Source organism: Eurosta solidaginis, chromosome 1 (genome assembly GCF_040869045.1).
Source record: "Eurosta solidaginis isolate ZX-2024a chromosome 1, ASM4086904v1, whole genome shotgun sequence".
Classification (NCBI taxonomy): Eukaryota; Metazoa; Arthropoda; class Insecta; order Diptera; family Tephritidae; genus Eurosta; species Eurosta solidaginis.
In genome coordinates this window covers 344,716,787-344,730,252 of record NC_090319.1, presented here as the reverse complement: position 1 = coordinate 344,730,252, position 13,466 = coordinate 344,716,787, and the positions used below count along the sequence as shown (strand labels likewise).

Sequence of the window (13,466 nt, the reverse complement as noted above, 5' to 3'; positions counted from 1 at the left end):
TGAATATATAGGAGCCCGAAAATAGGTGCAAGACTTTGACTCCGAACAAAAAAAAAAACTGCTTCAATATACCAGTATATATCGACTCCTGAGGTGAGTATTATTCTACCCCGGCTGCAGTTTCGAAAACGCACTATCTGAGAAAACGTTTGAATAAACCTCAATTCCAGAATTTTTTTCAAAAACGCCCTCTCTCAGATTTTGTTTCAAAAACGTTCTATCTGATCTCATACTGAATACATTATGATATTAGCTGGGGTGTTTTTGACAAAAATTTTGAACTAGCGCGTTCTTCAACCGAATTTATAAAAGGGGCGTTTTTGAAACAAATGCTGAAATAGGGAGTTATTCAAACATTTTGTGAGATAACGCGTTTTCCAAGCGACATCCAAAATAGGGTGTTATTCCACTCAGCAGCCGATATGAAAAATAGTGAGACTAATTAAACTTATTTTGAAATAGACTTAACAATTTTATATGTACAGCTACAAGAAAGTTTTTATTAATTAAACGGATTTATTTAGCTTGAGTTGACAGGCTGGCACGAACTTTGTAATTGAAATTTAAGCAACTTCGTGATAAGCTACAAGCTTGAAACTTGGAATATAGTTCAGAATACGATATCAATGCAATAATAAGAAAAAAACTGCGATAGGTGGCGAATGGATCGAAATATTTCAAAAAATTGTATTTATGGTCCGATTTGGCTCATATTTGGAACACATAATACATACAAGAATAGAAAGCCACTTATGAAAAAAATCGCCGCTAGGTGGCGCAAGGATCGAGATATTCAAAAAAATCTTATTTGTAGTCCGATTTGGCTCATATTTGGAACTCATAATACAAACAAGAATAGAAAGCGACCTATGATGTACGATTATGAAATTTGGATTTGGAAGAAATATTACATACTACCGTACTAGAAGTGAAATCAAAATATTTTGGAGTTGGAGGAGGACAAGCATACGTGGCGCAGAGTCGAGTAAAGTCTTTGGAAGGATTATGTATTAAGGACTTAGATTGCAACAAATTGTCAGGAAAGAGTCCTTGTATTAATGAGTCACTGAATGAACTAAATAGAATGAGAAATAATAGGCAATTAAATACAGACTAAAAACTTGAAAATAAAATAATTAAAAAAAATTTTAAGTTAAACCTTTTTGGTGAAAACAATACTTACATGAAGTAATAATAATACTAAAAGCTAGGAAATAACTAGGTAGGTGCTAGGTAATAGTCATCACACTCCTCATCAATCTAGGGAGTTGATCAGACAATTAAATAAAAGCGTTGGACGCGTCAAATTTCTATTGATTGTCATATATAAGACCAACTGAACTCTAATAAGGTTATGTTACACCTCACATTTTTAGAAATTTCACGCGCCCAACGCTTTTATTTAATTGTCTAATCAACTCCCTAGATTGATGAGGAGTGTGATGACTATTACCTAGGATCTACCTAATTATTTTCTTGCTTTTAGTATTATTATTTTTATTTTTATTTTAATGACGAGCATAAAAAAATTATGTGGCCTTAAAAGTCCGTCACATAAGCAGTTTTTCATATAGATTCGTTCTAAACAAACTTCTGCAATATGAGTAGATTGCACGTATTTTCATGGAGAACGGCAGATCGAGCAACACCAGCGCCATCTGACATGAAAAAGTAGCCATCTTCCAAATTGTGTTACTAGCGAAGCATAAGAAGAAGAATTTGACATTTGATTTGGCTAAGGGTGCTTCACACTTTGCAAGTGAAATTATTTTTCCAACTTGCTGGTACTTTTCTAAAATTTTTCACAGTTAAAAACTGCAATTTAACAAATGAATAGAAAACAAAATATGTTAGCAAGTATTTTTCCTGTATAGTGAGAATGTTTATAACAGAGCTTCGCGAAATTTTGTATGTGAATGGGCAAGGTGAAATAAACTTCAATTGCCAAGTCAGAATTTCCTTTATATTTACAAGCGCAACATCTTGGTTGATTGTGGCGATGTTACTGGAATGCATAAAGGGCCAAGTAATGGTGACTTATCCATAACCAGATAAAACAGCTGATCGAACCAACCTTATGGAAATCAATGTAATCGATTAATGGTGCCATACCATAACGCTAAAGTCATAACCATACCATAGCCAACCCATTGGTTTTTGGTTTTTCGCCATATCCATAACCTAAAAATATTTGAGTTGGAGAATTTATTAACTTTTTGTAGATTTTATTTATTGTTTTGGATACGTTTTGACTAAGAGACTTATTTTTGTGGTATATGCTTGTAATTTTTTACGTTTTCTTTATTTTTATCAAATTTTCACGATTTTTAGGTTAAGGCACCAATAACTGATGCCAATTTGATATGGATAAGTAAAAATATGGTTATGACTATGGCGTTAGGGTTAAGGAAGTTTAATTGGCCCTTAAGATTGCGTTTAACGCATCTATATGAAAAACTTCACTGTTTCATATGGCCGCCATGGCGTATGAGTATTTTTTTGTTTTCTATTGTGGGCGAAGTAATGAACTAAACAAGCTGCAGAGTAACGCATTTTTCGTTGACATATGTTTTTCGTTTCTGAAAAACGTTCACAAATACTCCCGTTACGTTTATTAGATGCCGTAGATGAATGTTTTATCCAATTTGTATGCCTCCTGCATATATGTATATTCATATGTAGCTCTAATTTATTCCCATTTTGAAAAGTTCTTCATTTACCAACAAAAACGCAATGAGTAACTCATAAAAAATTCCTTGATACATGCGAAAAAATGCACAGTCCTAAATGGAAGCTCAAATGATACTTACTTATGATATTACTTATAGCAGTTATGGAAGAACAAACATGCAACCAAAAAAAAAACACACATATCAGACAACTGGCCTTGAAATTAAGAAGATAGTTGTTTGAAGCTACTGCGTTTTGGTTTGGCAGTTATTGGATTTTGTGCACTTTGATGTGAATAGTATTTGCTATTTATAGAATAGAGAGTTTGGTACTATTATTTCAGCGACCCCTTAAAAAATGGAGCAGCTCTAGCGTTGCTTGTGAGTGGTGCATTAAGTATATTTTTTTTTTGGATTTTTTGGAAAGTTCTCGCCCGTAGAGTTCCATGGAGTACTCTAAAGGGGTATTCGGATGATTAGTAACAGAGTACTCGTATATTGCACAAATACTCTTAAAGTACTCCTTCAATCGACCTTACGGAGTATACCAGTACTCCACGTCTAGTCCTCATTCATATGAAAATTGCAAAATTTTCAGCTCAAAAAAAGTAAAAACTTTATGAAAAAATTGCATTTTTCCATGAAACATATTTTTTCCAATATTCCACAAAAGCAAGATTATCCGTTTTTTATTTCGCATAAAGATTATTACAGAGGTTTTAGAAAGTGAAGATAAATCCAAGACATATCTGAAACAATTTATGGGTGCCCTTATTGCGTTTTGGTTTGGATAGCCTCATACATATAAATGTGGCCCGAATTTTATAAAACTTTTTTTTTCATTAATTCAGAAAAAATTTCCAGAAATAATGACTCTGAAAATATGCAAGCCCAAAAACGTTTTCGAAAAGTTGGCAAAATTGTACGAAAATTTCGACAACTGCGAGTGTAGGAGCAAATTAAATAAATTAAAAAAGAATAAAATAAATGTAAGGCGCGATAGCCTCCGAAGAGATCTAAGGCCGAGCTTCTCTTCCAATTTGCGTCGTGCTCTTCCTGATTTTCCCTACAAATTGGCCGGACGGGACCTACATGTTTTATGACGACTCCGAACGGCATCTGCAAGGCTGATGAGTTTTCACTGAGAGATTTTCATGGCAGAAATACACCCGGAGCGCTTGCAAAACACTGCCGAGGGGCGACCCCGCTTAGAAAAATTTTCTTCTAATTGAAACACCTTATTTTTAAAGTTTTGGTGTTGCTTTGCCCGAGGTGTGAACTCAGGGCATACGGCGTGGTAGGCGGAGCACGCTACCATCACACCACGGTGGCCGCCGATAAATAATAAATTAAATAAATTTTGGTCTCTTCAAATTCACACTGGTTTTGGACCAATTTGTTGGGGGATAAAAATATCGAGCACGTTTTATGCTCGTGCCGTGCGTTCGTCAACCCCAGCTTTCAGGAGTTGTATAGCTCTCAGATCTAAAACGGCAAGTAGTATAGGGGCTAGAAATCTTTTAGGAGTTATTTTATATTATAGGTCCTGGTTTTCAATAAGGCTATTTAGTTTGCTCGTTGAGCAAGTTTGACCCTATTTATTTAGTCTATGTGAGGGCCTCATGGATCTGCCCGTTCTACCTAACCTGAGGCGCATACAATTTGTTTAGATGCTTAGTTACACATTTATTCAAACTTTTCATTATGATTTATTTTAAAATTATAACAGCGGATTTTTAAGAGTATATCGGATAAACAAATAGTCTAATGATTTTGGGCAGTATTTGGACACAGTGCACTAAATTTTCAATTCCTTTACCACTAAATACTAAGCTTTCGGTGGAATTGATTGGAATTTGTTCACTTTGCCCAGTTATGTTTTGGATCTATCTTCTGAAACACGATTATTTGGCCATATTTCTATCCCAAAAATATTTTCGGTAATAGCTACCGATACCAATGTCGATTAATTGATGAAATGGTGGTCTATATCAAACTAAAGGTGGCATAAATTCAATATTCCTAGGTGGTCAATTGACCACTTCGACGTAAGACAAAAAAATAACGAGATCAATAAATGTAACTGTAAATGCTTGAGTTGTTTACATTTTAAAACGTGGCAATGAGAAATAAAACAATTGACCTTATTGCCACTTGAGATAATATGAGTGGCGTTAATGAAAAGCAGAATGGTCTTAATGTATTTGCCTTGAGCTTATGTCATACCAATAAATTTAAATATAGCAGACATTTAATGGTTTTCAAAAATCACCAAATACGTCATGTAATGGCCCCTACGCTCAGAATCTCATGGAATTTCGAGGTGTATATTGTGGACGAACTTTTTGGGAAGCATGAAATCTTACTTATCTTAACTCAGAGGACTGGTTCGCGTATGTATAAAAATTTTCTTAAGAAAAACCTGAAGCTGGCATCTATGGGCCGAACTTCAAGAAATCGTTACCATTGGGATGGTACCCCATTGTTTTTCAGGCAGAAATCCATGCAAAGAAAGGTTGCGGTAGAGAATGTCTACAAGAAGGCTTATCCTCGAGGAGTGTTCACATTATATCTGACAGTCCGGCAGCCTTACATGCCTTACAGTCTTACATAATTACTTTTAAGCTAGTTGATGAATGTATTGAAGTGCTAAATGATCTGGGAGCTAAAATCAAGGTTTTGCTAAGTTATTGCTGCGAATTTTAGCATCACTAAGCTCTTAGTAAATAAAGGCACAACAACAAAAATATTCGATAACTTAGAACCTGGGTCCGTCTCCTGACCTCAGTCCTGAGAAATGGTTTTGCTGCCGGAAAAGAATCTTTATAGGACGGTCATACTCTTGTCAGTGTGTCTCGTGTAAGGGATGGTTATGGTTGCATCGGACAGGTGGTTCTGGTCTAGATCCCAAAATTAGACGTCTACGTAATTTCTATAACTCTTTTGTAGCTCCTTGTTGTTCACGCCCTACGACGTCCCGTAGTCTGCGCCTTAGCCCCTCCTACCTTCCAGCAGCCCAGCTGCTCAGCAAGCCACAACAAGTACTCGCTGCTGCTCGCGCCCCACGGCGCCACCAACTCACACGGCTACTCCCAGTCATACCTACAATCTCCGCAGTAGAGTCGGGAGCAATGCCTCAGCCCCTGCCCCCGTCTTCTCCCCCTCTTTTCCGGCAGCAATTCTGTAGGTCAGGGAAACAGATTCTCAGGCCCTACCTCCCGCTGCACCGTCTGCAGCACAGAACATATATGTTTGCGACATCCGCCCACTGTAGCTCCTGCCATGGACGGTGCCACTTTCCAAGATGTTCTGGTCTCCGCGACGGCAACCCTCCTACGGGTTTCATTGCACTATGTTGCCAGGCCGCATACGCAAATACACCGGTTACCCCAATGCTTACCCCAGGACGTCCAGTCCCAGGACCACAACAGCAGTCGCGTCCTAGCCTTCCGCAACCCAGGCGTAGTCACCCGTCACTTACCCCCAGAGTGACAACGTCTCCTCCTATGCACTTCAGAATTCTGCAGTTAAACTGTAATGGATTAACTGGGAAGATCACGGATATAGGCGATTTCATGAAGACATTCGCATTGCTGCGATTCAAGAGAGTAAACTCACAGCAAGATCTGCACTGCAGGCCTGTTCTGGGTATAATGTCCACAGAAAAGATCGCGAGAGCGGAAATGGAGGCGACCTCGCGTTTATCATACACCACTCTGTGCAATATCATATATTTGATCCCTACATCGACCACAGTGTCTTAGAACGTCAAGGCTTATCTTTCCGGTCAGGCGATGCAAATCTAGAAATCATCAACATCTACAACCCTCCTGCACCCCCAGCGGGTTAGGGGGTCATATACCCGCGGTAGGTATGCCTGTCGTAAGGGGCGACTAAAATACCAGATTCAAGGGGCTGTGTAGCGCTACCCTTCAGGTTGCCAGCGCAATATAGAGCTTCTCCAAACTCAATTGTCAACCTCACCTATCCGCGGCGAATCCTGTTTCACTAACAGACGAGGCTCTGGCGACCCCAAACTCCTCATGGTACTTGGGGGTGGGGAGGGAGGGAATGGCCTGAAAGTTTAATGTGGCCATAAAAATCGTTACCGAGATGGTCGGGCTAGCACCTTAATGTTGCTGTGGTACCGGAACATACCGGATCTGTATCCGGAAAAGGACCATCACATCGATAACACTCCCCAAAGCCTTCGAGGAGCAACCTTATCGCTACAATAACAACAACAACATCATCCCTCCTGCCACCTGTTGCCCTAGTGGATACCACCCTAATATCAGCGCCTTACTCACTGGCAACAATCGCATTATCTTAGGCGATTTCAATGCCCATCACGATGTATGGCATTCAAACTTGCGGACGGACAGTAGGGGTGAGATGTTGCCGGATCAAATATAAGAAACGACGTTCTGCACAATAAACGGAGACGCCCCCACACGTATGGTAGGAAGCTGTCACAGTTCGCCGGATATTTCAATCGTGAGCGTAGAGCTCGTAAACTGCGTCAACTGGCAGCCGATGGTAACATTGGCATCCGATCACCTGCCTATACTTATTTCGCTCGAGCGTTCCGCCGACTTCATTGTTACAGAAAAACGCACTTTCATTAACTTCAAAAAAGGAAAGTGGGACGAATACAAATCCTTTACAGACAACCGCTTTGCTGCCCTCCCTATCCCGACTGATGCCCGCCAAGGGGAGCGTGCTTTCCGCATTCATTAAATCCGCCTCGGCTCGTTTCATTCCCGCCGGTAGAATTCCAGAAATTCGGCCCCACTTCCCGGCGGAGGCCGCAAGGTTAGCGAAAGAACAGCTCGATCCCGGCGACCCCCAAATAATGGATGAACACAAGCGGGCGAAATGGGTGGAGCACCTAAGCGGTTCTAACCTCTCTGTCGGTGAAGGTAAACTTTGGTCCACCGTAAAGTCGCTATAGAATACGTCTAGGCACAAAGACACAGTTTCCATCGCCTTTGGTGATAACGTGCTGTCGGATGCGAAAAAATGCGCGGGCGCTTTCTGCCGACAATATATAATGAATTATACGGTCGACAAAGATAGACGGAGAGCCAACAGACACGCACTTGAGGATGCCATCGGTCATGCTAAACCATACAAAGCAGTGGGCCCAGACGGCATAGCCATGGCGATGCTTAAAAGCCTAGGGAAAGAGGGTTTCAAATATTTAGGACATGTCTTTTACCTGTCTCTTTCCACTTTTGTCATACCCGAAAAATGGGAAATGGCCAAGGTGGTCCCGCTACTAAAGCCTGGGAAACCAGCTAACATAGGAGAGTCATATCGTCCGATATCTCTCCTATCGCCAGTAGCCAAGGCGCTTGAAGCCATTTTGCTCCCCTACTTCAAAGCAAATTTGCAGGTAGCTTGTCATCAGCATGGCTTCAGAAAACTCCATAGCACCACCACCGCGCTAAATCCCATCAGCACCCAGATAAATTGCCGTTTAAATCAAAACCCCCACCATAGAACAGTACCCCTTGCGCTAGACCTATCAAAAGCTTTTGATGCGGTCAACCATGGCACGTTAGTGCAAGACCTGGAAGGGTCTACCCTTCCCCCATGTCTTAAAAGGTGTACCGCAAATTATCTGGGTGGTCGGCACGCATCTGTGCAATTTAGAAACGAAACATCAAAACCAAGAAGAATTAAACAAGGGGTGCCACAGGGTGGTGTCCTATCTCCACTCTTGTTTAATTTCTACATATCTTAGCTACCTTCGCCACCAGATGGAGTTACCATCGTTTCCTACGCCGATGACTGCATGCACAATAATGGCCACAGGCCCAGGCCCACAGACCGATGAGCTTTGCAACAGAATAAACGGCTACCTCCCTGATCTCTCCAGTTTTTCGCCTCGCGAAATCTGGAATTATCACCGACTAAATCCTCCGCGACCTTATTTACAACATGGACGTCCCAAATGTCGACCATTTTGAACATCCACGTCGATGGCACTACGCTACTGACTGCCCTACACCCCAAAATCTTGGGTGTGACGTTTTATCAGGATCTACATTTTGGTGAGCACGCAGCCGCAATTGTACCGAAAATTCAGAGCCGTAATAAAATCCTCAAATCCCTTGCTGGCAGTACTTGGGGAAAAGCCAAAGAAATGCTCATTACCACAAAGCAATTTGCCAGCCGGTTGCATGTTACGCGTCCCCTATATGGTCGCCAAGCCTAAAAATACCCACTGGAAGAAGCTACAGGCCTGCCAAAATACTGTCTTCTTATGTCCCCAGAACACCATCTACATAATGAGGCGAGAATACTCCCCATAAGGGAGAGAAATGAGATGCTATCCAAACAGTTCCTGTTGAATACCCAGAAACCTGGGCATCCCAACAAACATCTGATTGATGAGCCAACACCGCCTAGGGAATTAAGAAGTCATCTCCGTAAACATTTTGAGGAAATACTGCACCTGATAACTCAGCCGTATGAAGCAAAAAAACATAAGCTGGTCCTTGGTGAACTCAACAATCAGGCGTCGGACCTCTATGGCAAGAATTGTTCGGGAAAGGATGCCACCCTGTGGCACCCCTTGTTTAATTCTTCTTGGTTTTGATGTTGCGTTTCTAAATTGCAGCAGGGGGGAGGGTAGACCCTTCCAGGTCTTGCAGTAGCGTGCCGTGGTTGACGGTATCAAAAGCGTTTGATAGGTCTAGCGCAACGAGTACTGTCCTGTGGTGGAGGTTTTGATTTAAACCGCAATTTATCTGGGTACTAATGGCATTTAGCGCGGTTGTTGTGCTATGAAGTTTTCTAAAGCCATGATGATGACAGGCTAGCTGCAAATTTGCTTTGAAATAGGGGAGCGTATTGGCGATATAAATCTCCTATGTTAGCTGGAATCCGCCTCGGCTTGCTTTATTCCCGCCGGAAGAATTCTTAATCCCTTCGTGATATGGAGTAATATACTCGAATATAATAAAAGCTTCCTCAAAGAGTAATAAGCTGAAAGATCAAGCGCAAGAAATCACAGTGCATCAAAAATAATAATAAATCAGCAAATTTGTTATTTCGTTGGAAAAATAAGTCTGGGGTGAGATTCTCTTTCATAGATCGCTGATAAGCTACATAGAGGGTTTATTTGGCTAAAACTATTAGTTAGGAAGTTAAAACGTTTTGTACGTCCAATAATAATATATGATAAAGAAAAGACATAAAACCGTTTTCACACGTATACCAATCTCTATTCACAAATACTCGCATACTAACATATGTACTACATACATACTACTATAATAAACTATTTATGTACATTAGGGTGGGTCTATTTGTATGGACGAAAGTTAACCGATATCGCGCCATCGATTTTTCGATAGGATTTGGGTTCAGGAAAAAAGTTCCAATACGCATACCCAAAAAAATAATTTTCGAGCCAGCGAAATTTAAATTTTTTGACTTTTTTTCGACTTTGATTTTTAAGGTCTTTTAATGACCTACTAGAAAATTATCATATATTTTTTGAAAAAAAAAAAAAAAAATGTTATCGGACATTTTGGGACAGGGTATACATGAAAATTTGCAATCAAATGAAAATTTTTTAGTAGGTCATGAAAAATACCTTAAAAATCAAAGTCGAAAAAAGTCAGAACAAGTAAGGAAGGCTAAGTTCGGGTGTAACCGAACATTACATACTCAGCTGAGAGCTATGGAGACAAAATAAGGGAAAATCACCATGTAGGAAAATGAACCTAGGGAAACCCTGGAATGTGTTTGTATGACATGGGTATCAAATGGAAGGTATTAAAGAGTATTTTAAGAGGGAGTAGGCCATAGTTCTATGGGTGGACGCCATTTAGGGATATCGCCATAAAGGTGGACCAGGGGCGACTCTAGAATTTGTTTGTACGATATGGGTATCAAATGAAAGGTGTTAATGAGTATTTTAAAAGGGAGTGGCGGTAGTTGTATATGTGAAGGCGTTTTCGAGATATTGACCAAATGTGGACCAGGGTGACCCAGAACATCATCTGTCGGGTACCGCTAATTTATTTATATAGGTATGTAATACCACGAACAGTATTCATGCCAAGATTCCAAGGGCTTTTGATTTCGCCCTACAGAACTTTTTCATTTTGTTCTACTTAATATGGTAGGTGTCACATCCAGTTTGCAAAGTTTTTTTCTAAAGTTATATTTTGCGTCATAAACTGATCCAATTACCATGTTTCATCCCTTTTTTCGTATTTGGTATAGAATTATGGCATTTTTTCATTTTTCGTAACTTTCGATATGGAAAAAGTGGGCGTGGTCATAGTCGGATTTCGGCCATCTTTTACACCAATACAAAGTGAGTTCAGATAAATACGTGAACTGAGTTGAGTAAAGATATATCCGTTTTTGCTCAAGTTGGGCGGTGCCACGCCCATTGTCCAAAATTTCACTAATTTTCTATTCTGCGTCATAAGTTCAACTCACCTACCAAGTTCCATCGCTTTATCCGTCTTTGGTATTGAATTATCGCACTTTTTCGCACTTTTATTTTAAATAGCGATCTGAGATGAGTGCCCAGGAACCTACATACTCAATTTCATCAAGATACTTCAAAATTTACACAAATTATCGTGTTAATGGACAGACGGACGGACGGACGCACGGACGGACATAGCTCAATCAAATTTTTTTTCGGTACTGATGATTTTGATATATGGAAGTCTATATCTATCTCGATTCCTTTATACATGTACAACCAACCGTTATCCAACTAAAGTTAATATACTCTGTGAGCTCTGCTCAACTGAGTACAAAAATGAAATTTCGCAGGCTCGAAAATTATTTTTTTGGGTATGCGTAGTGGAACTTTTTTTCTTGAGCCCAAATCCTATTCAAAAATCGATGGCGCGATATCGGTTAATAAATCGACCCAGTCTAATGTACATATGTATATACAAAATTTACTGTTTTCAATACTTACGCACAAAAATGTTGCTCATCAATGTTGCGGGCAAACAAAAAACAATCACCAAAATATCAGCTATAGCCAGATTAACAATAAAATAATTTGTAACTGTACGCATACGTGGCGCCCGAAATACGACAGCAATAACAAAACTATTGCCAATCAAACCGACCAAAAATACGATGACATATGCAATACAATAAACAATTGTCATAACCAATGAATGACGATAGAGTACATCAAATTCATTCGCATCATATTCCCAATAAACGGTGGAATTATCATTTTCTGGAATCACTGCGATTGGCGTTGTTGAATATGCGATTGTTTCAGCTGCTGATGATATTGTGGTAGATGCTGGTAATGTTAGATCAGCCAATAGATTGGCATATATGCTCGTTAATGTTGCACTATTACTATTAACAGCCGAATTTTGCGGCATTGATTGCAATTGACCATCAAAATTAAAATTTAAAAAATCTTTGGGATTATTTGTAGCCGACTGCGCTGAGCCAGTGACTGTCGCTGTAGCAGTCGTCATTACAGATCCCAGCAAACTATCGACCACTAAATTATTTGGTGTTGGACTTATTCGTAATTTCATATCATTTCTGGTATAAAGAGAAGTAAGCGCGGACGCAGGTGATAGAAGTATGGTTGAGGAGTATGGTGTGAGGTTGTGATCAACAGCTGTCGATTCATTTGAAGTTTTGATTTGATATAAATCATTATTCATTTCGGTGAATTGTTCCGCATATTCGGGATTTAATAGTAAATCGAAAAAATTATTTGTTGTATTTTGTTGTTGTTGATCCACTAAGTGGTTTCCATTTGATATTGTTGTTGTTGCTGTTTGGATATTGTTGATTTCTTGTTGTTGTAGACTATTTCCAAGCATAGGTATTGCATTTTTCTGCTGTTTGTAGCTGTCATGATGATTCGTCGCTGTTGTAACAGTTCGATTGTCTAGAGATTTCAAAAAATTAGTGCCATTTAGTTGTTTGTACTTTTGTAGTTTCTGAATTATGTTTTGTGGATCGGCTGATGCTACCATCGTTAGGCAGGGCTGTGGGGAAAACATTAGAATAATTTCATACGATTAGTAGAAATATGCATGACAATGATATATGTATATTTAGGTGTGGAACATTATATAAAATAATAAATAAATATAAGGCGCGATAACCTCCGAAGAGATCTAAGGCCGAGCTTCTCTTCCAATTTGCGTCGTGCTCCTCTTGATTTTCCCTACAAATTGGCCGGACGGGACCTACATGATTTTATGCCGACTCCGAACGGCATCTGCAAGGCAGATGAGTTTTCACTGAGAGCTTTTCATGGCAGAAATACACCCGGAGCGCTTGCCAAACACTGCCGAGGGGCGACCCCGCTTAGAAAAATTTTCTTCTAATTGAAAAACCTTATTTCTAAAATTTTTGATGTTGCTTTGCCCGGGGTTTGAACCCAGGGCATCCGGTGTGGTAGGCGGAGCACGCCACCATCACACCACGATGGCCGCCATTGTTGGAACATTATATAGTATACTTTTATTGCTTTGGAACAGTTCCTAGCATATTCGGATCCTACATAAAATTTGATGAAAAAGGCGATTGCAAGTTAATTTCTATTCTGCGCGTGTACCCTGTAGGGAGTATCACTACTTCAAAACTGGTGCGGTTCTAGTGCATTCAGAACCTACTAGTAGTTCGCTCTCTATCTCTTTTACATGCTTTCACTGGGGGAATTTAACATGGCAATGTCCTAGACGGTGTAAATTGTTCGCGATGCATTACATTTTTTATGGTTCCGAGCTTAATACAAATTTCCACTTTAGAACTGGTTCTAGTGTA

The 13,466-nt window shown here is 39.8% G+C and overlaps 1 protein-coding gene across 2 annotated transcripts in view; it reads right to left on the bottom strand.

Annotated features, from left to right (window-relative positions):
- SIFaR (SIFamide receptor) overlaps window positions 1-13,466 on the bottom strand; it is a 310,116-nt gene that overhangs the window by 69,349 nt on the left and 227,301 nt on the right. For both annotated transcript variants that reach the window (XM_067762477.1, XM_067762476.1), the window contains exon 2: window positions 11,632-12,682. In XM_067762477.1, coding sequence (XP_067618578.1) covers window positions 11,632-12,670 — 1,039 coding nt within the window. In that variant the 5' untranslated portion in view covers window positions 12,671-12,682. The remainder of the gene's footprint in view (window positions 1-11,631; window positions 12,683-13,466) is intronic.